The 22,993-nt window shown below is 44.1% G+C and overlaps 1 protein-coding gene across 1 annotated transcript; it reads left to right on the top strand.

Moving 5' to 3' along the window:
- The first annotated feature begins 1,140 nt into the window (after positions 1–1,140).
- On the top strand, positions 1,141–22,361 carry NLRP8 (NLR family pyrin domain containing 8). The gene is made up of 11 exons (XM_027620061.2): positions 1,141–1,223; positions 1,257–1,582; positions 3,250–3,324; positions 4,842–6,441; positions 10,006–10,176; positions 11,918–12,085; positions 13,939–14,091; positions 15,591–15,761; positions 17,794–17,964; positions 20,789–20,959; positions 22,079–22,361. The coding sequence occupies exons 1-11, from the start codon at positions 1,141–1,143 to the stop codon at positions 22,206–22,208; spliced, it is 3,219 nt and encodes a 1,072-aa protein (XP_027475862.2). The 3' UTR covers positions 22,209–22,361.
- The last annotated feature ends 632 nt before the right edge of the window (positions 22,362–22,993 follow it).

Raw genomic sequence — 22,993 nt, forward strand, 5'->3', positions numbered from 1 at the left:
TGGCACCCGACCCCGTGTGGAGTCTCCAAACCCAGCAGATCCCTGCGGTGCGCTCCCGCACCGCTCCTCCCGGGGGAGGGAGGGGAGTCTCCCCGGCTCTGCCGCTTGCTGGGTCCCTGCTGGAGGAGCAGTGGCCCGACTGCCGCGGATCACAGTTTATGGCCACCCCGAGCTGAGAGCCCGTGCCTCGGCTCCGTCTCTGCAGCCGGCTTCCCCGCTCCGATCCCTGGGAGCTCTGCCGCACTCAGGCACCCCCGGTTTTTCTGTGACCCCGAGGGTCCTGAGACCACACTGTCCCACGAGGGTCCCACCCCCGCTTAGCCACTGGAGCGACGTCCCTCAGCGGAGCAGAATTCTACAAGTCCCGGTTTTGTGCTCCGCGGCTCTCCCCCTCCCCCACCACCTATCCTCCTGAATATCGCCTCGGATTCACTTCTCCGCATGTCCTACCTTCCAGAAAGTGGTCACTTTTCTGTTCAGAGAGTTGTTGCTATTTTTTTCTTCAATCTCCTGTTGAGTTCGTAGATGTTCAGAATGGTTTGATCCCTATCCAGCTGAATTCCTGGGACCAGATGAAATTTAGGTCTCCTACTCCTCCGCCATCTTGCTCCACCCTCCCATTGAGTCTTTAAAATAACCCTGGCATAGACGTAAGCCCCAAATAATTGTAAGCTATGATGTGCCAGGCACAGCTCCGAATGTACCTGTAGATTTGTCTCTTTGAGAATCCTCACATCCCCATTGATAGGTATGCTCTGGTCCCAAGATCAAAGATCAGAAAAGGGGCACAGAGAGGTGCTGTGATTTGGCCAGTTACCTTGCTAATACATGGCATCAAGAATAAAATAATAAAATAAAATAAAGAGAATAAAAACTACAAAGTGGATTTGAGTCTAAACACTAAGCCCGAATACTGGACAAGCCCCCAGGTTTTTCCACAAGAGAAAGAACCTTGTGGGGACGGAGCTAAAGAGAGTATCTGGTACATGGTATGCTCTACCAAATATGGATTAGATAAAGCTGTCCTCTTGGGTGGGTTTTCATTTTCTTATATTTTCATGTCTCCACAGGTCTGGTCTGTTCTCTCTTCCAAGTGGTTGTCTTTATCACTGGCACTAAGGTTCTAGGTCTTGAGTGAAGATGAGTGATGTGAATCTGAAGTCTGGCCCTTTTGCCTACTCTTCCTCCCGCTCTTCTTGTTCTTCCTCCAGCTCTTCCTCTTGGTCTTCCTCCTGTTCTTCCTCTTGCTCTTCTAGCTCTTCATCTTCTCCTTGTTATTTAATCTCATCCTTGATGTCCTCTGCCTCCTCCAACTCCCCTTTTGAAAATGGGGTCATGCTGTACATGGTCTATTTAAGCAAGGAGGAGCTCCAAACATTCAAGCAGCTTTTAGTGGATGAGAACCCCAGGCCTGGCTCTGTCCAGATCACCTGGGACCAGGTGAAGACAGCCAGATGGGGAGAGGTGGTTCATCTCTTGGTGGAGTTCTTCCCTGGACGACTAGCTTGGGATGTGACTCATGACATCTTTGCCAAAATGAACCAGACAGAACTGTGTCTTCGGGTACAGATGGAGCTAAATGGTGAGTAATAATCTGGCATACAAAATGGGGATGGGGGGACACCTGGGTGGCTCAGTTGTTAAACAGCTGCCTTCAGCTCGGGTCATGATCCCAGGGTCCTGGGATCAAGTCCCACCACAGGCTCCTTGCTCAGCAAGGAACCTGTTTCTCCCTCTGCCTGCCACTCCTCCTGCTTGTACTCTCTCTCTCTAGCAAATAAATAAATAAAATCTTTTTTAAAAATGGGAATGGATTTGAGTGTTAAAGAACTAAATACTTTACTGGCTACCCATATTGGCCACCTGAACAAGAAGGCAAATAGTGGAGTATGCCGATGACTCTGACCCCAAAAGTCAAAGACCATTATATTAGCATAGTTTTTTGTTTTTGGGTTTTTTTTAGATTTTATTTATTTATTTGACAGAGAGAGAGAAACAGCGAGAGCAGGAACACAAGCAGGGGGAGCAGGAGAGGGAGAAGCAGGCTTCCCGCTGAGCAGGAAGCCCGATGTGGGACTCGATCCCAGGACCCTGGGATCATGACCTGAGCCGAAGGCAGACGCTTAACGACTGAGCCACCCAGGCGCCCCTATATTAGCATAGTTTTTAAAAATTTAACCAGATATTGCTTATTTGGTATCTATATATAGTCTATCTTCATTATTTATGGATTCCATTTTTGTGAAGCTGTGTATTCACTAAAATTTATTTGTAACTCCAGAATCAGTAATTGTGACACTTTCATAGTCATTTACAGACATGTAGGGTGGAGAAAACTTGGACACAGATGTTCCCAGCTGCAGTTGAATAAAGCAGCGCTCTGCCTTCCTACCTGTGCACCCATCCTGTAAACAAGTGTCCTTTCCACAATCTATTTGGTGGTGCTATGTTTTTGTGTATCTTGTTGGTGATGTTGCTGTTTAACCTGCCCCCCCCTCCAGCATAGTGGTGAAGGGCTGTTTAGCATGTTTAGCATCATAAGCGCAGAGGAAATATATGTGTTGCAAAAGCTTCATTCAGGCATGAGTTATAGTGCTGCTGACTGTGAGTTCAGTGTTCATGTATCAATAATATATACTGAATAAGATTTCTTTAAACAAACAAACAAACAAAAAACCACATAGACCATGGTTATGTACTGAAGAGTCAAAAATGTTGTAAGCAGAGGCTACAGGAACCTAACCCTATATTCATGGGGCTAACTGAATATTCACAGTAATTTTATAGAACATAAATAGCACGAATAAGAAGAATCAATGACTCTATATGTATGTGTTTGTGTGTATATACACATGATTATTTTCATATACGTACATATAAATATGTACATAGGTAGATATATACACATACATATATATGTGCACATGCATAGATTTTAAAGTCTGCATATATTTTACATATACATATGCATGTGTGTTTGTGTATATTGCTCCCTCTGTGTTTGACTGAGCTATCAATTTATGTTACTGAATACTTCATCAGTACATCCTAAAACAACACCATTTTCTCACTTCCTAACATCATGATGGAGTCTAGGCAATTTTCTTCTCCCTGGACTAAGGTGGTGAGAGAATGGGACTCTCGGATGGTGTGGTTGCTCCTATCCTGAAGGGGCCCATTCCTTCCATGTGGCTTTCCCTGTCCTGTCAATCATTCCAGTGCAACGGTCTCCTTTCCTGTCTGTTCCAGACATTCTACCCAACCTGGAGCCAGAGGACCTGAACCCAAGAGAAATGCCAGTGAATTTGGAGGAAGGAGAATCTGGTATGTCCTGGCATTGTGACAAAGCCTGGAGGAAAATGAACTGTGGGTTGGGGTAAGAAGCTTGGTTCCTGAGGCAAGGCAGATTGTAAATTAGTACGTCAGCATCTCTTCTATGAATCAGAATTTTAAGAAAAAAGAGTAGTTGTAGACATACCTAACTCAGAAGTCCAGCCACCAGCCCAGCTGGAGGCATTGAGTGATGTCGGCGAGGCATCTCTTCTGCCCTTCTCCTAGTTGCCTCTTCTCTGTGGGACTCAGCCTTGGGTGGTTTCTCCTACCGCAGTGGCCATGTTGGGCCACCAGCTACCTTACATTGTATCTGTTTAGCACCATCAGCAGAACGAGGAGTATTTTCTCATTGCTTCAGCACTCATCCTAGAACTAACTGAGCTGAATGAACTGAGGTCACGAGCTCAGCAATGAATGAAATGATGAAGTGCTCTGGTTGGCTAAGACTGGCCCACGTACTTGTGTGAGGAGATGAAGTCAAAAGGAGCTGAGGGCCCAAGGGCAACACTCTAATCTATTATGAAAGTACACAGTAAGTGAGGTGTGGGATCCCCAGTTCCAGCCTTAGCACAGTTAGATTTCACCCATTCAACAAACACTGGAGGGCTGATGTTCTGACACCACAGTCGGAGCCAGAGTTGTAAATTCTACTTTATTTTGGAGATGGCAGGCTGGAGGCTTAGAGATTCTGTGACTTGCTTATCCTCATAAAGCTAATAAGTAAATAGATCTTGAACTTGTAGTAAGCTTCCTCCTCTCTATCACCTGGAGGTGGAGGGAATGAAGTTGGAGTCAGACATCTTGTCTAATTTGTAAAGTTTCCTGTTGAGGGGAGGGGAGAGAGAATCACAGGTTGAGATAAAGGCTGTGACAGATCCTGTTAACTCCCTACCCCATATCTCATGTGTTGACAGAATATAATTTATTTAGGGATAAAGTGGACCCAGCCCTAAGGGAAATACTTTTTTTCCGGGTTTCCTTAAAGTTGGGGTTAACCATCTGATGGCGCTAAGGCCACGAGATATAAGTAGAAGTCTCCTGAGTGCTTCAGTTTGTACCAATAGATGTATACATGAGCTGTGAACATGTCCCTCCTCCCCACTATTTCTGCTTTGAATACAAATATAACTTAGGACATAACGATAACATAACTACAGCAGTAATCTCCTAATCATGAGGCAAGAGGTATAAAGAATGTACTTACAGAAATGCAGTGTTACTTGGCCCTGATGCTGCAGAACCACTGAGTCAATTTCAACAGCTTTACACACCCCTCCCCAAATTTATTAAGTAAAAAGCAGTCCTTCTCTGCTTAAGCCACTTCAAGTTGACTTTTCTGATTACTCACAGCTTCTTCATTGGTGCAGTGTTGTCAGGAAAAGAGCATGATGTGTGCAGGTGTGTCATGGGACTTGATGTAGACGTCAAGGCTAGTTTTCTTTTCGTTCAATCGGTTCTTAAATAACTCTGACACTGTATCCTGTATTTCTCCCACCTTGCTAATCTAGATAAAATACAAGAATACAAGCTGCACATTATGGATGAGTATTCCATGATACGTATCGTGACCACTTGGTTTGGGACCCACGTAGACTTCTTCTACCAAGACATAGAGAGACACGAGAGGTTCTTACCATGTCTTTTTCTTCCCAAAAGACCTCAAGGTAGACAGCCCAAGACTGTGGTCCTACAGGGAGTCGCTGGGGTTGGAAAAACAAGCTTGGCCAAAAAGGTGATGTTGGAGTGGGCAGAAAACAAGTTCTACCCCCACAAGTTCTGGTGTGCTTTCTACTTCCATTGCACGGATATGGCCCAGGTGGATGAGCAGAGCTTCTCCGAGCTGATTGCCCATAAGTGGCCTGGGGCACGGTCTCTCATGTCCAAGATTATGTCCAAACCAGACCAACTTCTGCTCCTCTTTGATGGCTTTGAGGAAGTAACACTGACACTCACGGATAGACCAGCTGACCTGAGTGATGACTGGAGCCAGAAATTGCCTGGGTCTGTCCTTCTGACCAGTTTGTTGAGCAAAAAAATGCTTCCTGAAGCCACCTTACTGATCACCCTGAGGTTCACATCTTGGAGGAAACTTAAGCCCTTCCTAAAACATCCCTCTTTTATAACACTTACAGGGTTTAGTATGATGGAAAGAGCCAAGTATTTCAGAACATATTTCAGAAACAAGAGGGATGCTGATGAAGCCTTGAGTTTTGTCATGGGAAACACAATTCTCTTCTCCATGTGTCAGGTCCCTGTGGTTTGCTGGATGGTGTGTTCTTGTCTGAGACAGCAGATGGAGAGAGGAGCAGATCTTGCACAGTCATATCCAAATGCCACAGCTGTATTCGTCCAATATCTGTCTAGCTTATTTCCAACCAAACCTGGAAGACTTCCCAGTAACACTCATCAGAAGCAACTGGCAGGTCTGTGTTACTTGGCTGCAGAAGGTATGTGGAACATGCGATGGGTATTTGACACGAAAGACCTTGAGCAAGCCAAGCTGGATAAGACCGCTGTTGCTACTTTTCTCCGTGTGAATATTTTTCAAAGGGTGGCAGGTGACAGAGACCGTTATGCTTTTGCCGTCATAAGCTTCCAGGAGTTTTTTGCTGCCTTGTTGTACGTTCTGTGCTTCCCACAAAGACTCAGAAGTTTCTGGGTGTTGGACCGTGTTCAGATCATACGCCTGATAACATATCCCGGAAGAAAAAAAAACTATCTTGCTCAGATGGGGCTTTTCTTATTTGGTCTTTTAAATGAAACATGTGCTTCAGCTGCAGGGAAGTCATTTGGATGCAAGCTGTCCCTGGGTAATAAGAAGAAATTGCTGAAAGTGGCAGCCCTGTCATATGAATGTAACCCACCAACCGTGCACCATGGCGTCCCACAGCTATTCTACTGTCTGCATGAAATCCAGGAGGAGGCATTTGTGAGTCAGATCCTAAGTGATTGTCAGAAAGCTGCTTTGATCATCAACAAGAAGAAAGACATGCAAGTGTCTGCTTTTTGTCTTAAGCACTGTCAACGTTTGCGGGATCTAGAACTGACTATTACTCTGACCATCACCCAAGTGTGCTCACTCCACCCGGATCCCCTCCATTCCACTGAGTGAGTGCTCTTATCTTTCCTTTGGCAACCTGTGCTTCCCAGGGACCTTGCTTACCATCCCCCAGGCATCCAGGGTGACCGGCTGTCCTGAGGCCGTCCCTCACACACGGGACTTCCAGTTCTAAAACCAGGGCAGGAGGTGCGTCTAGGATGCAGATTTCCATGCTAAAACTAGGAGAATCCTGGAAAAGCAAGATGATTTGTTTACCTTCCCTATCTCTAGTCTGCATGCCCTCCCCTCCCTTATATGTGGGACCTTGCTTCACCTGTCACCCCCACTTCTGTGTACCACCAGCTTGTTAGTCTCTAGGGAAGTGCTGTTCAATGGGTCTTTCTGTGGTGGTGGAAATCCACTATCTATGTGTGACTACTGAGCACTTGGAATATGGCTAGTGTGACAGAGGCACTGCATTTTAAATTTCATTTAACTTTAATTAATTTAAATTTGAATAGTCACATGTAGCTAGTGGCCACCATATTGGACAGTGCAGCTCCAAGGGAGATTTCCTTTCAGTGTAAAAACATCACTTCCATCTTTCATTAGGGAAAAAAGAACTGAAAACTACATGTCCTCATCAGGGGACTATCACATCTCCCTCCTTGTTTTCCTACCAAACACCTTGAAAACACCACTTCTATTCACTGTTTCTTCCCTACTCCCCACTGTGATCTGAAGTGGGTGTTCTGGCTTCCTGGGCAAGAGTTTGAGTTCTCCATCTCCTCCAGAGACCAACGAACTGTGTGTCTTTGGACAAGTTTACCTAACTTTTCTGGGTCTGTTTCTTCATGAGTAAATGATTTTAAAAAAATGATTTAAAAAAATGATTAAAAAAAATAGTACACACCCCACAAGGTTTTTATGAAGATTAAATGAGATAATAGGCATGATACACCAAACCTGTCTCAGCCTTTAGTTCCTACCAATAAATACAAGCTATAATTACTAATGTGATTCTTATTCCCACCACTCAACTGAAATACTCTCTCAGAAGATCTATACTTAAATATAGTGGATTTATTTTTCTTAAGAAGTGACAGTACTGACTACTCATTTTCTCATACAGTTTTCATACTCTGCCCTGTACCAGACATGGTGCCAGGTATTTTTACTTTATGTGAATTATTCCTTTTAATGTCACCATTGGACACCATGAAGCAATGGGGGTCAGATAGAGTCATAACTTGTCCAAGGTCACACAGCTTGTTGAAGCTAAGACTTAAACTGAAATCAGACCTCTGGTAGCTATGATGAAGAGCCAGAAAACTAGACTGACCCCTGGTATTGGAGTCACGGGAGGGACCCCAACCCTTCTTGATGCAAAATTAGAGTGCTTCCCTCATTCCTTAGCTGCTCTGTGTAAAGGAGCCACAATCTCTTCCAGACACATTTTTCTTCCATGAAAGCCAGCATAAATCTTAAACGTGTTGCTGGGTTGTTGTCAGGTTCATTTTAAATATCCTATATTAGTCTAATATATGGCTAGATAAATAAAATGGACCTCTTCTGAAGTTAGGGGACATCTAGGTTCTGCTCTGTGTGTCATCACGTCGAACAATGCCCTATCTTCCTCTGGCACAAGTGAGTTTCTCCAGGGCAGAGGTAAGCAAATTACGGCCTGGGAGCCAAACCCAGTTTACTATTGGTTTTTGTAAATAAACTTTAGTCAGATTTCAGCCATGCTTGCCTATGACATATGTTCCAACTGCCACCACACTGCTACGGCAGAGTTGGGAGGTTTCCACAAATTTTTTGGTTTATGAAAGCTGAATATATTTGCTAGCTGACCACTTACAGAAGAAATTTGCCAACCCCTGTGCTAGGGTATATTGTTAGAAAAGGAATTGCCCAATCACAGGGTGCACACATCACATCTTTAACTTTATATCACAGATAGCTCCAAATTTAATGATTCCACAGGAAAGACTACTTTATGTCTACTTCCAACTGATGTGAGCAACTCCAAACAGCTCAGTTTTGCATATTGGTCTTCCCAACAAAGACCTCAAAAGTCTAACCGTAATGTCTTGATATAAGTCTGAATAATCTTAAAACCTAACATTAGAAGAACTTTTAAAAGGTGAGAAATTTCCTTCGTGTTGGTCAGTCTGTTGATAACTTTTGGGACAGTTCTTGAAGGGAGTTGGTCTATTTATTCCTGCTTTTTGGAGCTATAATTGACATATAGCCTTGTGTGTGTTTAAGGTATACAAGGTAGAGATTTTATATATGTACACGTGTGTGTGTGTGTGTGTGTGTGTGTGTGTGTGAGAGATGAGAACTTTTACTCTCAAATGACTTTCAAATATCCAATATGGTATTGTCATTGATAGTCATCCAGCTGAACAGTACGTCCCCAGAATCTATTCATCTTATAACTGGAGCTTTGTACCCTTTGACCACCTGTATCCACTTCTCCCACTCCCATACATGGAGTTAGTATTATTTTTATGTGTTTGCATTTAAAATGGGTGTGAAAAGCACATGGTTTTATTTTATGGGATTTCATCTTAAACAAAAATGGCATGCTGGTGTAAGAAGTATTCTGAAATTTTCTTTTTTCATCTAATGTGTCTTAGAAATATTTTAATGTCTGTGTACACCTTCTCCAATGAGGTGTACTCAAGTCTTCTAGGTGTATCGGAGATGATTAAACCAGTGCCCCCTTCATTTGCTTTTCAGTTATTTACAACTATCTAATACGAACAGCATGAAACAAAAATCCTCACAGTATCTCTTGGCCAGCCTCTCTGAAAAGACTGCACAGGGAAAAATGAAGGGGAATATGTAGCAGGTCCTTCCAGAGTCCAACTATATCCCATATTGGTCTAGCTGTGGATTTTCCTTTCCTGTACTCACCATGCCAAAAGAAATTAATTTTTCCCTTATTCTGTTCCTACATAGAGTTGTTTTTCTTTTTAATAATTTTCTAAGCAAAGAATAAGAATATAGGATACAGATATAATTCAATCTCCCAGCAACTTTGGAGTATACCATACAGTATTGTTGACTACTGTCACAATGCTGAGCATCAGATCCCCAGAACTTATGACCAACATCTGCCCATTTGCTAATCACTTCTAGATTTAATTCGTCGATAAATATGCGAGGGCCTTTCTGTGAGGTCTGAACTGAGTTCTCAGCTCAGCGTGGCCTCTCTGGTTGGGTGACCTTCTGTAGATCACTTACCTTCCAAACTTCAGTTTCGGGTCCACAAGCGAGAGTGCATGATGCCTTCTCCTTAAGATGGGTGTGGGAATTAATATACACGACACCTGCCCCCATATAAATCCTAAGTGATTAAAACAACAACTCTCTTCCTACGTCATAGGAAAATCTAGGTATCCTTATTTAAGGCCACAAGTTTTCCTGGAATAAAGTGAGAAGTCTTACAATGGTATTCCTGGGCATTTTTTTTTTTTTTTTAATTAGAGAGTCTTACCGGAGTCATAAAGGTTCTGTGATCACAACCAGGGTCGGAAACATCAGCCCTGGGTTTACAAGTAGGTTTTCTCAAGTTTAATCTCTGATGACGAGTCATGTTCTCTTTTCTCTCTTGCACATAGACCAGAAAGCAGTGACCAGTGTTTTCTCTGGTGGCAAGACTTCTGCTCCGTGTTTAGGACACATGAGAATTTGGAAGTCCTGACTGTGACAAACACTTCTATGGAGACTGAGTCAGTGAAGGTTCTTTCTACGGCTCTGAGACATCCTGGGTGTAAACTGCAAAAACTAATGTGCGTATAAAACACACCCTGGTTAGAAGGAATTCCTTGGAAAGAGTCTGTTTCCCATCCCATTTTTCTACCCCCTCTCTACTCACATAGACTTGCAGAAAGCATCCATGTGTATCGTTTTTCCCCTTCTAGTCTTATTGAGATAGAATGGACAAACAGCCCTGTGTAGGTGTTGGGTGTGCCGCATAATGACTTGACATGCATATATTGCAGAACGATCACTTCAGCAAGTTAATATTCATCACCTCCTAGAGCGACCAATTGTTTTTATTCCTTGTGATGAGAAGGATCTACTCTCTTGGCAACTTTCAAATATACCACCCAGCCATGTTAACTGCAGTCCTTGGGCTGTACATCACATTTCCAGTACTTTTGCATCTTTTACATGGAAGCTTGTCCCTTTTGACCACTCTCACCCAATTCCTCCACCTCCTGCCTCTGACATCAACAAAAAACTGATCTCTTTTTCTGAGTTTTGGGTTTGTTTGCTTTTTTAGATTCCACATATGAGTGAGATCATTTTTCCAAAAAGGATATACAAATGGAGTAGGTTTCCCCATTTCACAGATAAACAAACTGGGGCACAAGGTGATACAGTTAATATGTACTTAAAATACAGATTTTAAATTTTATTTAAATTCAATTAACCAATATATGATACATCATTAGCTTTTAATGTAATGTTCAATGACTCATTAGTTGTGTATAACACCCAGTGCTCATCACATCATGCGCCCTCCTTAATGCCCATCACCCAGTTACCACCTTCCCCCACCCACCTCCCCTCCAGCAACCTCAGTTTGTTTCCTGGAGTCAAGAGTCTCTCATGCACATCTTGGCTACAGAGTCTGTTCTCCTAGCCACTATACCATGCTCTCGTTCTCTGGTTTTTAAGATCCAGAAACCCAGTAACTCATCAAAATGCCTTGAAATAGCCCACCAGATAGCATGTGGCCCCTAGCCAGTGTCTGACCAATTTTCTCTCCTATTATTATGATGACTATTATTAGCTCCCATGTATTGAGTGACTATTATACATCAAGCACTATGCAGAGCCAATTACAGGTGTCGTGTATATTAATTCCCACACCCATCTTAAGGAGAAGGCATCATGCACTCTCTCTTGTGGACCCGAAACTGAAGTTTGGAAGGTAAGTGATCTACATAAGGTCACCCAACCAGGGAGGCCACGCTGAGCTGAGAACTCAGTTCAGACCTCACAGAAAGGCCCTCACATATTTATCGACGAATTAAATCTAGAAGTGATTAGCAAATGGGCAGATGTTGGTCATAAGTTCTGGGGATCTGATGCTCAGCATTGTGACAGTAGTCAACAATACTGTATGGTATACTCCAAAGTTGCTGGGAGTCCATCTTCAGTGTTCTCATCACAAAAAAGAAAAAGAAATGATAATTTTGTGATGGGATGAAGGTGTTACCCAATGCCAAGGCAGTAATCATCTTGCAATATATTAATGTAACAAATCAACATGTCCTACACCTTAAACTTATTGTTATGTGTCGATCGCATCTCAATAAAGCTGGAGGACTAATTAGCCACCTTGATTGTGGTAATGGTTTCATGGGTATATGCATATGTCCAAACTCATCAAGTTGTAACCATTAAAATATGATAGATGCATTTACTGATATTGTTTATACCTCAGTAAAGCTGTTTTTGAGAAAAGAACTAATGAGCTGATGAGATCTTATTATAACTAGGCACTGCTTACCTCTCCAGCCTTAGATGTCTACATCCCTCCATGTTGAACGAAGACTTAATCCAAGTTTTGATTGAAAACCGGTATCTGAGATACTTGGAAATACAAGTCACAGAAGTGAGATGTGAGGCCATGGAGTTTCTGTGCACAGCCTTGAAAAGCCCACAGTGCTATCTGCAGTGTCTGAGGTAAGATGAGCCTGGGATCTAGAGAGACCCTGGCGCCCAGACTGTTCTTTCAGAGGTGGGATTACATGCGCGGTCTTCCTGTCATCTTTCTTTTGATCTCATCGTTGTTGGTTTTATTCGGCTTTTTTTTTTTTTAAGGTGGGCAATGTGATAATTTGATATACATACACACTGAGAAATAATCAACACCATCAAGCTAATTAACATACCTACCACCTCACACAGTTACCATTTGTGGGGAGGAGCATTTAAGATCCACTCTCTTGGCAAATTTCAGGTACATATGACGGTATTGTCAACCACAGCTACCAAGCTGTACATTAGATCTCCAGAACTCATGCATCTTACAACCAGAAGAACATTCTCTTCCATTTCTTCCACACCCCTGCCTTGGCAACCACCATTCACTCACCTTTTCAGGCTCTACAATTAGACCATGTCCTAGATGTGTCTGAGATAGGGAGACTAGAGCCCCATTGGTGAGCTTCACCTACCTCATACTGGCTCACAAGAGGAGATTGCTAAGAAGGCAGTTTTGTGAGCTGATTGTCAAACAGCATTATTGAAAAGTTAAATCATACAGACTTACAATTAAATAAACCATATGAGAAAACAAAATTTCATAGATTATCAAAACCCAACACCTCCTAATTTCTTTACTATACTATTATCAATGCCAGGGTGCAGCAAACTTTTTCTATGAAGGGCCAGATAAGTATTTTCAGCTCTGTGGGCCATATGGTCTTTGTCTTGACTTTTTAACTCGGCCTTTATAGGGCTAAAGTTTGCGTGGCCAATATGTAAATGAACAGGTGTGGCTGTCTTCCAATAAAACTGTATTATTATTAAGTTATTGAGTGCTAATAATACCATTTATTAATACCAATTATTAATCATTTGTTAAGAATTATACAATTTGTTAATAACTCTATCCACTATATAATTTGCTGATATTTATTATGGGTACAGGGATTTGAATTGCATTTAATTTTCACGTGTCACAAAATATTCTTTTGATTTTTTTTTTTTAACCATTTAAAAATTTTTTTAAGTTCTTAGTTCACAGGCTGTACAAAACCAGGTGGCCGGGAGACTTGGCCCACGGCCATAGTTTGCCAACTCCCAGTGTGTGTTCCTGAGGTTGTTGCGTTTGTGCAGTGGGGTGCTCCTGCTGTGCATTTAACAACTCCACATGGGTAAATCAGCCACCTTGGGAGCATTCACACTAGATATTGGCCAACACTGCACATCAGGGCTTTTTTCACCAAAATCAGTAGTTAAACACATCCCAGCACCCAAGTGCTTAGCATCCCCACCAGTCTTTCCGTGTGTTACGTTGTGCCAACGAAGCTTGGGCAACCTCTTGTTTCCACCCGGCAGCTCTGGTCCTTCACACCGGCCAGAGCTGAGTGGAGCCTCCGAGGCTCAGGTGGCCAGACCTGGAGGTGGTTCAGCATGGTAGTTGGGCAACAGTCAACTTCCGATGGAAACCCAGCTTGACAAGACAGCAGCTGTGATCCCATGTGACTGAAACCGCAGTTCTTTGTCTTGAAGATTGTTTGGCAGATAAATGTAAAAAGAAGTTGCATTTATTTCAAGGGCTGGTTCATGGATAGAGCCCAGCTCCAAGCCAGTGCTAGCTGGTTATGGCCCCAAGTGTCTATTATTTGATATTTTGTGACTAAGATGCTGAATTTGGTGCAAGCTTACCAGCTGGAGAAGATGAAAATCGCCCCTGGAGTCACTGTTGTGTGAAGAACAAGAATGTGGGACAGTAGACAGGATCTACATGGCTACATGGGTACCATTTTCCCCAGGAGCTCAGGCTTGGCATTTTTGTGTGGCCTCCATAGGTTGGAAGACTGCTCGGTTACCCCTAAGTGTTGGGTTGATCTTGCCAGGGATCTTGGAAGTAACAAACACTTGAAGACACTAATGCTAAGAAGTAGCTGCCTGGAGACATTTGGGGCATATTGCCTGTCAGTGGCCCAACTGGAGAAGCTGGTGTAAGTCTTGTTGTTGTTGTCATGACTGTTGCTCATTTGTTTGGTGAATTGTGTGATTCTGGGAGAAGAGCAGTAATGGAGGAATGTGTGCCAACTTGTCTCGTGGCTGGTGTTAATTGTATCGATGGGTCCGTGAAGAATCCAGGTGGGAGAGAGAGAAAGTCTATGTAAAAGTACACATTTATACCTAATACCTTGGAAAATATAGTTACAATGAGCCTGCTGTATCTGTCATCCAGCTTATGACCTAGAACCTCACCAGGACTGTTTTCCTTCCTCACGGGTTACACTGATCCCTGCCCTACCCCTCATGATAGCTGCCTTGAATTGGGCTGATCAGGCCCCTCACGCGTGTATTCTTTTTTTTTTTTTTTAAGATTTTATTTATCTGTGAGAAAGAGAGAGGGAGAACACAGAGGGAGAAGGAGAAACGGGCTCCCCTCTGAGTAGGGAGCCCAAGGCAGGACTCGATCCCAGGATCCTGGGATCATGACCTGAGCCAAAGGCAGATGTCCCACCGATTGAGTCACCCAGGTGCCCCTCACATGTGTATTCTTGAACAGAGCACCACGCAGTTTCGCATTGCTTTGAATTTCACATAAGTGGCCTCAGCTACTGTATGTTCTTTTTCTGATCAACCGACATTTTTGTGCTTAGCTGCTTCAGAAGCCCATTCCTCGTCACTGCTGAATGATAACAATTATGTGAATATGCAATAATGTAGGTATCTGTCCTACCCGCCGCCGAGGTTTGGCCGTGTACATGCGCGCACACACGCACATGGTACACGCACGCACACGCTGCGAAAAACACTCCAGCAGTGGGATCTCTGGGTCATGGAGAGCACCCATCTTCCGTTTCAGCAGCTTGTGTCCAGAGTCTGCCCCAGTTTTCAGTCCTGCCAGCAGGTGGGTGCCGCTTCCCGTAACTCCGAGTCCCTGTCTGGCCATTGTTATATTCTGTATTCTCCCTCCTGATCTTGCCAGTCTGACAAGCAGGAGATCGTATCTCATTGTTTTAACCTCTATTTCCTTCATTACTATGACAATGTTTTCATGACCTTACTATTCATCTTGGTTTCTCTACCACGAATGCCTGCTCCTGTCTTTAATGAATCTTTTTATGTTTAAATATATATATATATATTTTTTTTTGAGTAAGCATTCATTTTTTTTAAGCTTGTGAAAGGCTGTCTCTTCTGGGCCACCCCAGTATCCGTTACATATTCTTTAGCCGTTGGTGGTCTCGTTCCCGCCCTTCTAATCCCTATAACTATTTTCCTGACCCACATCTCCTCCACACCCCTAACCTCACAGGAAGGCTGGTACCCTCTTCTTTAGGACTTGGAAGGCCTAAGAGGTGGTAACAGAGGTGTGATGAGGCTTTCACACTGAAAAGGAAAGCCCAGATGGCAATGTTCATCTCTCAGTAGGGGCTAGGAAAATCTGGTCATGCACATGGATTAAAGTGCATCCCATCTGTGTGTTTTTGTCCCTCAGATTGGAGAACTGTGACCTCACCCTGCTTACCTGTAAAAGTCTTACGTCTTCTCTCAAGAGTAATGAGATGCTGACCCATCTGAGCTTGGCAGAAAATGCCTTGAAGGATGAAGGAGCCAAACAGCTTTGCAGTGCCCTACAGCACCCTGCGTGTCCTCTACAGAGGCTGGTGTGAGTCCCAAAATACCCTCTTCTTGAGCCTCCCTGGAGTAGAATAGAGTGATTGAAAAAACCTACTCTGTGTGTGTGTGTGTGTGTGCACATGATCTCAGTCATAAATTCTTTAAATGATTTCCCTTGGGCGTCGGAATGTGTGATATTGTGATTTATAACCTAAGAAATGTGTATTTGGTCTTTGTCCCTGTTTCTGTTACAGAGTTCCCCAAACCCTTGGAAATACCTAAGTGGTGAGAACTATAAAGGTGTCTATTATTATGTTAATGAGTGACTTTCGGAACTCACCCAAGGATGGGGGTTTGTTGCCCCAAGAACCAGCCTTGTGATTAGGGGGTTAGAACTTTAAGTCCTGGGCCGCCTGGGTGGCTCAGTCATTAAGCGTCTGCCTTCAGCTCAGGTCATGATCCCAGGGTCCTGGGATCGAGCCCCGCGTCAGGTTCCCTGCTCCGTGGGAAGCCGGCTTCTTTGCTTCTCCCTCTCCCACTTCCCCTGCTTGTGTTCCCTCTCCTGCTGTGTCTCTCTGTGTCAAATAAATAAATGAAATCTTTAAAAAAAGAACTTTAAGTCCTTCCCCCTGACCTCTGGGGAGGGAAGAGGGGCTGGAGGTGGAACCAGCCACCCATAGCCAACAATTTAATTAATCATGCCTGTGTAACGAAGCTACCATATAAGCCCCAAAGAATGGGATTTGAGAGCTTCCAGGTGGGCGAACACATGGAGATGCAGGGAAAGCAGCTCACCTGGAGAGGACATGGAAGCTCTGTGAGTCCTTTCCCCATGCCTCCCCCTATGCATCTCTCCCATCTGCTGTTCCTGAGTTCTATCCTTTTATAGTAAAATGGTAATCAAATGAGTAAATGGGTTTCCTGAGTTCTGTGAGCTGCTTCAGCAAATGAACCAAATCTAAGGAGGGGGTCATGGGAACCTGACTGGTGACTGGCATCCTGGGTTGGAGTTGGAACCTCCAGTTTATAGAAGCCCAGCCTGGCCTTGGGGCTGGTGTATGAGGGGAGTGAGGTGAGGGAAGCAGTCTTGTAGGACTGAGCCCTTAGCCTGCACAATCTGATGATCTGTACATAGTGTCAGAATTCGGTGGATTTCTCAGACACTATTACCATCTGGGCTTTCCTGTTTCTTAGTGTGGGGGACCTCCCCATACATGCTGAAATGGGACTCAGAACACCAATGTAGGGTGCTTTTGTCTATTATTAACAGAAAATAAACTTAGACGGTCTTACACCATAAAGAAATTTGCTAGGGCTTATAAAACCAGAAATGAAAAAAAGGGGCACAAAATATCCCCTGAACCCACTAACTTTTAGCTTCCCAAAGTCAAGCAGGAAGCGGTGCAGGTGCTTTGGAAAACGGTCTAGCTGCTCCTCAAAAGGTTATATGTAGACCTAACATAGGAGTCAGCAATTCCACTGCTAGGTACATACGCAACAGAAATAAAAACATACATTCACACCGAAATGTCACAGATGTTCATAGCGGCATTATTTATAATAGCCAAAAAGTGGAAACAACCCAAGGGTTGATAAGCTGATGCATGAATGAAGAATGTGTGGTGTATCCATATGATGGAATATTATTCAACTATAGAAAGGAACAATGTGTTGATACATACTACAATATGGATGAATCTTGAAAATATTATGGTACATGAAAGACATATTTTTTCAAGATCTTTTCGAGATCCTGATTCCAATTCCTTTGGATTAATATCCAGAACCAGATAGAGGTTGCTCGAGTTGGGGGTGGGCTGGGGGAAGAAATTGGGAATTAAAAGGGTACAGGGTTTTCCTTTTTGGGGTGATGAAAATGTCCTAAAATTGTGGCAAATGCGCACCTCTGTAAATATACTAAAAGATGTTGACTTGTACACTCTAAGTGGGTAAATGATATTGGTTATGTTAGGAATATCTTGATAATGTTGTTATGCAAAAAAAAAAAAAAAAAAAAGGCAGGAAAGGAGTAAAATCTAAAGGTGTTTTGGTTGGTTTTCTTGACACATGTTTCTTCGCAGGCTGAGAAACTGTGCCCTGACCTCTGACTGCTGTCAAGACTTGGCCTCTGCTCTGGATAAAAACAAAAATTTGAGAAGCCTGGACCTTGGTTTTAACAGCCTGAAGGACGATGGAGTTAACCTGCTCTTTGAGGCCCTCACGAAACCCAAGTCTGGCCTCCAGATTCTGGAGTAAGTCACCCCATCTCCTCTTTTGCAACAATGGTCTGTAAAATTCTCTGAGCAGAACACAGGAAAGGGTTTTTGCATTTCCGGGGTTTTTCCTCCATTTAGTTGGAGGACTGGGCAGCCTCAGTGTAGGGTTCGGAAAGGGGATCCTCAGACTGGGAACTTCTTCCTCTGGGGAGTTGTTAGGAATGCAAATCATCGCAGGGTTTCCCTTTCTCTGGCTTATTTCATTCAGCATAAAGCCCTCCAGGTGCATCCATGATGTCACAAATGGCAGGATTTCCTTCTTTCTTATGGCTGGATAATATTCCATCGTGTGTAGATATACCACATTTTCTGTATCCATTCATCTGTTGGTGGGGATGGAGGCAGTTTCTGTGTGGTAGCTACTGTGGGTAATGCTGCAGGGAATGAGGGTGCCGGTGTCTCTTGGATATCCTGGTTCCACTTCCTTGGATGCGGACACAGAGGTGGGGCTGCTGGGTCATGTGGTACTCTGGGGGTGAGCCCGCAGACCCCTCAACCTTCACGCCCAGGTGGCTCCCATGCATGGTGCACTTGCAGGACCATGGTTCTAGGAAATAGTCTTCCATCCAGTAAAAGTTTCTTTGTTGTCTGTGGACCAATGCCTGACATAGCTGGTCTTCTGAAATCGACGTTTGTACTTAGGGATTCTTTTTTACATATAATTTCTTGTCTTCTTCTCCTAAATGGTCTCTATGCTAACATTCATACTAGCCAGCGATTTGACAAGAGCCATCCTATTTTTAATTCGTATCATGGTTACGTTAAGTGTTTGGGAAATATTTGGAAACATCTCTTCTCTGGTGATCCATGGATGAAACTGTTTTGCCTCTTTTCTGCCCACATTTTCTGTTCTCTATTAGTATAATCTGGATTTGAAGACTAGATTATTAAAATCGTTGTTTTATGTTACATCTCTAATTTCTTAGGATTAGTACTGATAATGGATTTCGTTTTTGTTGATAATTAGCTAGTCTAAGGAAATTCAGTGTTCACTATAACTCATTTTTTTTTTTTAATTTTTATTTTGGGGCACCTGGGTGGCTCAGTCAGTTAAGCACCTGACTCTTGATTTTGGCTTACGTCATAATCTCAGGGTCGTGAGACAGAGCCTCATGTTAGGCTCTGCATTCGGTGTGGTGCCTGCTTGAGGTTCTCGCTCCCTCTCCTTCTGCCCCTCCTCATGTGTGCGCTCTCTATCTCGCTCTAAAAAAATATATTTAAAAAAAAGAATTTTTATTTTAAGTAATCTGTACACTCGACGTGAGGCTCAAACTCACAACCCTGAGATCAAGACTCACATGCTCTACTAGCTAAGCCAGCCAGGCGTCCCAGCTCACAATTCTTTTTCTCCAGAAATTTAATCTTAGGTTTTAAGCATTGAATTATTTCTTAGACTGAGTGAAATGTATTTTCAAGAATGAAATAAATTTCCAGGTGAGCATTTATGTAGTGTTCTCTAGGCCTTTGCTTGTGTGAGACTACTTTTTATAATCTACTTCCACGGATGAGCAGTAACTTGGCTGAGTATAAAATTCATGGACTGCCCCCATTCCAAACTTTTTGATCTAAAATTCCCCTAGATTTCATTCTGTGGAATTCTAGTCTTGTAGAAAAGCCATCTATATCTTTATTTTTCCCAAGAAGAACCCAGGTTTCTATTGCTTATTCTCTTCATTTAAAAAAAAAAATCCTCACATACCTGTGGGTCTTATTTGTAGTTAGAATTATTTTAGAATGACTCTCCTCCTTCTACTTTTTTTTTTTTTTTAAGGTTTTACTGACTTATTCATGAGAGACAGAGAGGCAGAGGCAGAGGGAGAAGCAGGCTCCCTGCTGAGCAGGGAGCCCGATGCGGGACTCGATTCCAGGACCCTGGGATCATGACCTGAGCCGAAGGCAAAAACTGAACCAACTGAGCCCCCAGGCGCCCCTCCTCCTTCTACTGTTGAAAGGAAATGATTTACTTGACTCTGATCAAGGTTAAGGGATGTTTTAGCTGGCGCACCGTTTAGCAAGTGCCTCCCTGACGGAAACTGGGTCGAGACCTTTATAAACTAACGCAAAGCTGAATGCATGCCCTTGTAGTTTTGGCTTGGGCAGCAGTTTCCAGCTTGTCATTTATCAGCTAGCGGAGGTTCACAGGGCGGGGGAGGCAAGCCACCGGAAAGAAAGCAAAGGATGCACATGTAGGAGACACAGGGACCCCCGGGGCCCCTCTGTCCTGTCTGTTCTGCATTGCTTATAATAGCCTTGCTCCCAGGGAGATTGTACTCTGTTCAAAAATGGGACCCCTAACCACCCCCTTTCTGTACCTTTCGCTCACCTACACACCACTTCCTCTTCTTTGCCTGCTCTGAATTTATGATATGCGGTACTTATGTGACGCAGCTCCTTTCGGGACCATCTCTCCTGCTTTTTTCACACAGCCTGGGAAAGCAGAGGGACCTATTCATAGAGGAACCAGAACCCCTTGCATACTAGAATAGCGAAACCAACGGTGCTCTTCGAATATGTTTGGTGACATGCGTCCTCCCCCACCCCCACTCAGTTATGAGCTCCAGGAAGCCAGGGATGCTGTTTTCCTCACTGTTATATCAACAGTGCCCAGGGCAGTGCCTGGTACACAGGAGATGCTAAATAAATATTTTTTTGGATGAGCAAAGCTGACGCATGGTGGCAATTTCGGAAAGAGGTTATGTGGCTCATAACGTCTTGGAGTTAGGACTCACAGGGTTAGTATGGGCTGAGCTCTCAGATGTGGGGCGTGGCAAGTTGTCTACTGTCTACTTCCATCCCACAGGCTGGATAAGTGCCTATTCACCTCTGTCTGCTGCCAGACTATGGCTTCCATGCTCCTCCACAACCAGAGCCTGAGATACCTGGACGTGAGCAAGAACGACATTGGGCACAGGGGTATAGTGCTCCTGCGGGAGGCCTTCCAGCAGCGCAAGTGGAAAGAGAAGGTTGTTCTGTAAGTCTCTGCTGGGTTCCCTGTGCAGAAACAGCACCCAAGCAAAGCTCCTCGTAAAGAGGGAGACTCTGGACCCAAAATCTAGTGCAGATGTTGCTAATGTCCCTCCCTCGTTTCCTGGGGATTTATACTCACCTTTATGTGGCTGATCAGACCCCAGCTCCTGCTTGTGCCTGATGGGAAAACTGACCAGGATTTTCCCGTCTGATTTTAAATTCTTCCTATCCTTAACCTTCCACCCTGGTCTTAACTGATCGATCAGCACTTAACAGCCATATGACTGTGAACAAGTTCCTTTACCTTTCTGTTTCCCCGTCTGTGAAGTGGGATGGCCGCTTCTCCATGGAGGTGTTGTGAGGATGGAAAGGAAGTGTGTCTAGGAAGCATAGTGCCCGAGACCATGACGTTCTCAGTGAGCGGTGGATTCTGGGGGGAGGTTGTAACAACACCTGGAGTATTCCTTGTCTGTTGCCCTGTAACAAATTTACCTCAAAGTTTATTCACTTAAGGCAACACACATGAATTTCCTTGTAAAATTTCTAAGGGTCAGAAATACGGAAGCAGTTTGACTGGGTGGTTCTAACTCATGGTCTTCCCCGAGGCCTCAGGTAAGCCCCTGACTGGAGTTGGATGGAGACTAGATGTTTCCACACTGACCCATGTGGCTCTTGGCCAGAGTCCTTGATGCTCCCTGTAGGGCTGTTCATGACAGTGCAGCTGGCTTCCTCCATAACAAGTGAGAGAGAGAGCACCCAAAAAAAGACCACGGTCTTTGATTGCTTCCTGTTGAAAGTGGCGTCCACCACTTCTGCCTTACTCTTTTGGTCACACAGACCAACCATAGCCCAGTGAGGGAGGAGACTCCACCAGAGTGTGAGTCACAGGGGGCAGGATCACTGAACTGGCGGAGACTGCTGACCGCACTCAGTAAGTGGTTGAACCGAGGCCTTTGGACTCCATCCCTGACTCCCAAGCGCAGCACCGTTGTTCTCGGTCTGCTGTGTGGGACCAGAGTGGTCTCCGGCGTGGTGAATTTCTGTCCTCGAGGTTGTTCGTACCTCTCTAGGACCGCAGAAAACCAAATGTGAGGGAACAAAGCCTGAATCTTACCTTTCACAGGGAGACGAAACAGAATTATGCCCCAAGTATGATGACGAGGCTGGAGGGCCCAGTTGTGAAGAACAAAATCCTGAGGATTGTACAGGACTGGAGCGCTGATTGCTGGGATGAGGCAAGATGGATAGAGTGATCCGGTGGCCCCCTGGATACTTTCTTCCTTGGGAATTGTTGGCCTGTTCTGTGGGCCATTCTGAGTCTGGAATGGCCCAGTTGATTCCAGAAAATGGTGTGGGGCATGACCTCTAAGCACCTCCCTCGGAGATGCTGAGGGCCATGTGTTAGACACGGATTAGTCACTGAGTTGGGGGCACCAGCCCACCTCCACCCCTGGCTTCCAGATGTCTCTGAATCTGTCATGCTAACATTGTCTCTGGAAAATATCTGACTGGCCTTTGAGGATTTTGGAAGAATTTAATTAAAAATGTATACATGAATGCACTTTGAAAACTTTTCAAGTGTTATTTATTTACCAGTAGACTAGTATATCAAACTGTTCAGAAGGAAGAAATTTCGGGGGTGTTGGGCTGGCTCTCTTAGTGGAACATGAGACTCTTGATCTTGGGGTTGTGGGTTCAAGCCCCATGTTGGGTGTAAGGATTACTAAAAATAAAATCTTTAAAAAAAAGGAAGAAATTTGTTCCTTGTCTGAAAAAGTGTCCGGGGGACATTTCCAAAAGAAGATAATACAGTGGGGGATGGAAAAGGGAAATCACCTCATTTTTTTTTAACAATTTTATTTGTTTATTTGAGAGAGAGAGAGAGAGAGTGTGGGAGCAGGAGGGAAAGAATCTGAAGCAGACTCCACACTGAGCACAGAGCCTGGCGTGGGGCTCAATCTCACCACTCCTGGATCACGACCTGAGCCGAAACCAAGAGTTGGTCACTCAACCAACTGAGCACCCAGGTGTCCCTCAC

This window comes from Zalophus californianus, chromosome 17, assembly GCF_009762305.2.
Source record: "Zalophus californianus isolate mZalCal1 chromosome 17, mZalCal1.pri.v2, whole genome shotgun sequence".
In the NCBI taxonomy this organism is placed as follows: Eukaryota; Metazoa; Chordata; class Mammalia; order Carnivora; family Otariidae; genus Zalophus; species Zalophus californianus.

Coding starts and splice junctions, on each gene's coding strand:
- NLRP8 (XM_027620061.2), top strand. CDS start 1,141: ATGAGTGATGTGAATCTGAAGTCTGGCCCTTTTGCCTACTCTTCCTCC. Junction 17,965..20,788: donor TCTGGCCTCCAGATTCTGGA/GTAAGTCACCCC, acceptor TCCATCCCACAG/GCTGGATAAGTGCCTATTCA. Junction 20,960..22,078: donor TGGAAAGAGAAGGTTGTTCT/GTAAGTCTCTGC, acceptor TACCTTTCACAG/GGAGACGAAACAGAATTATG.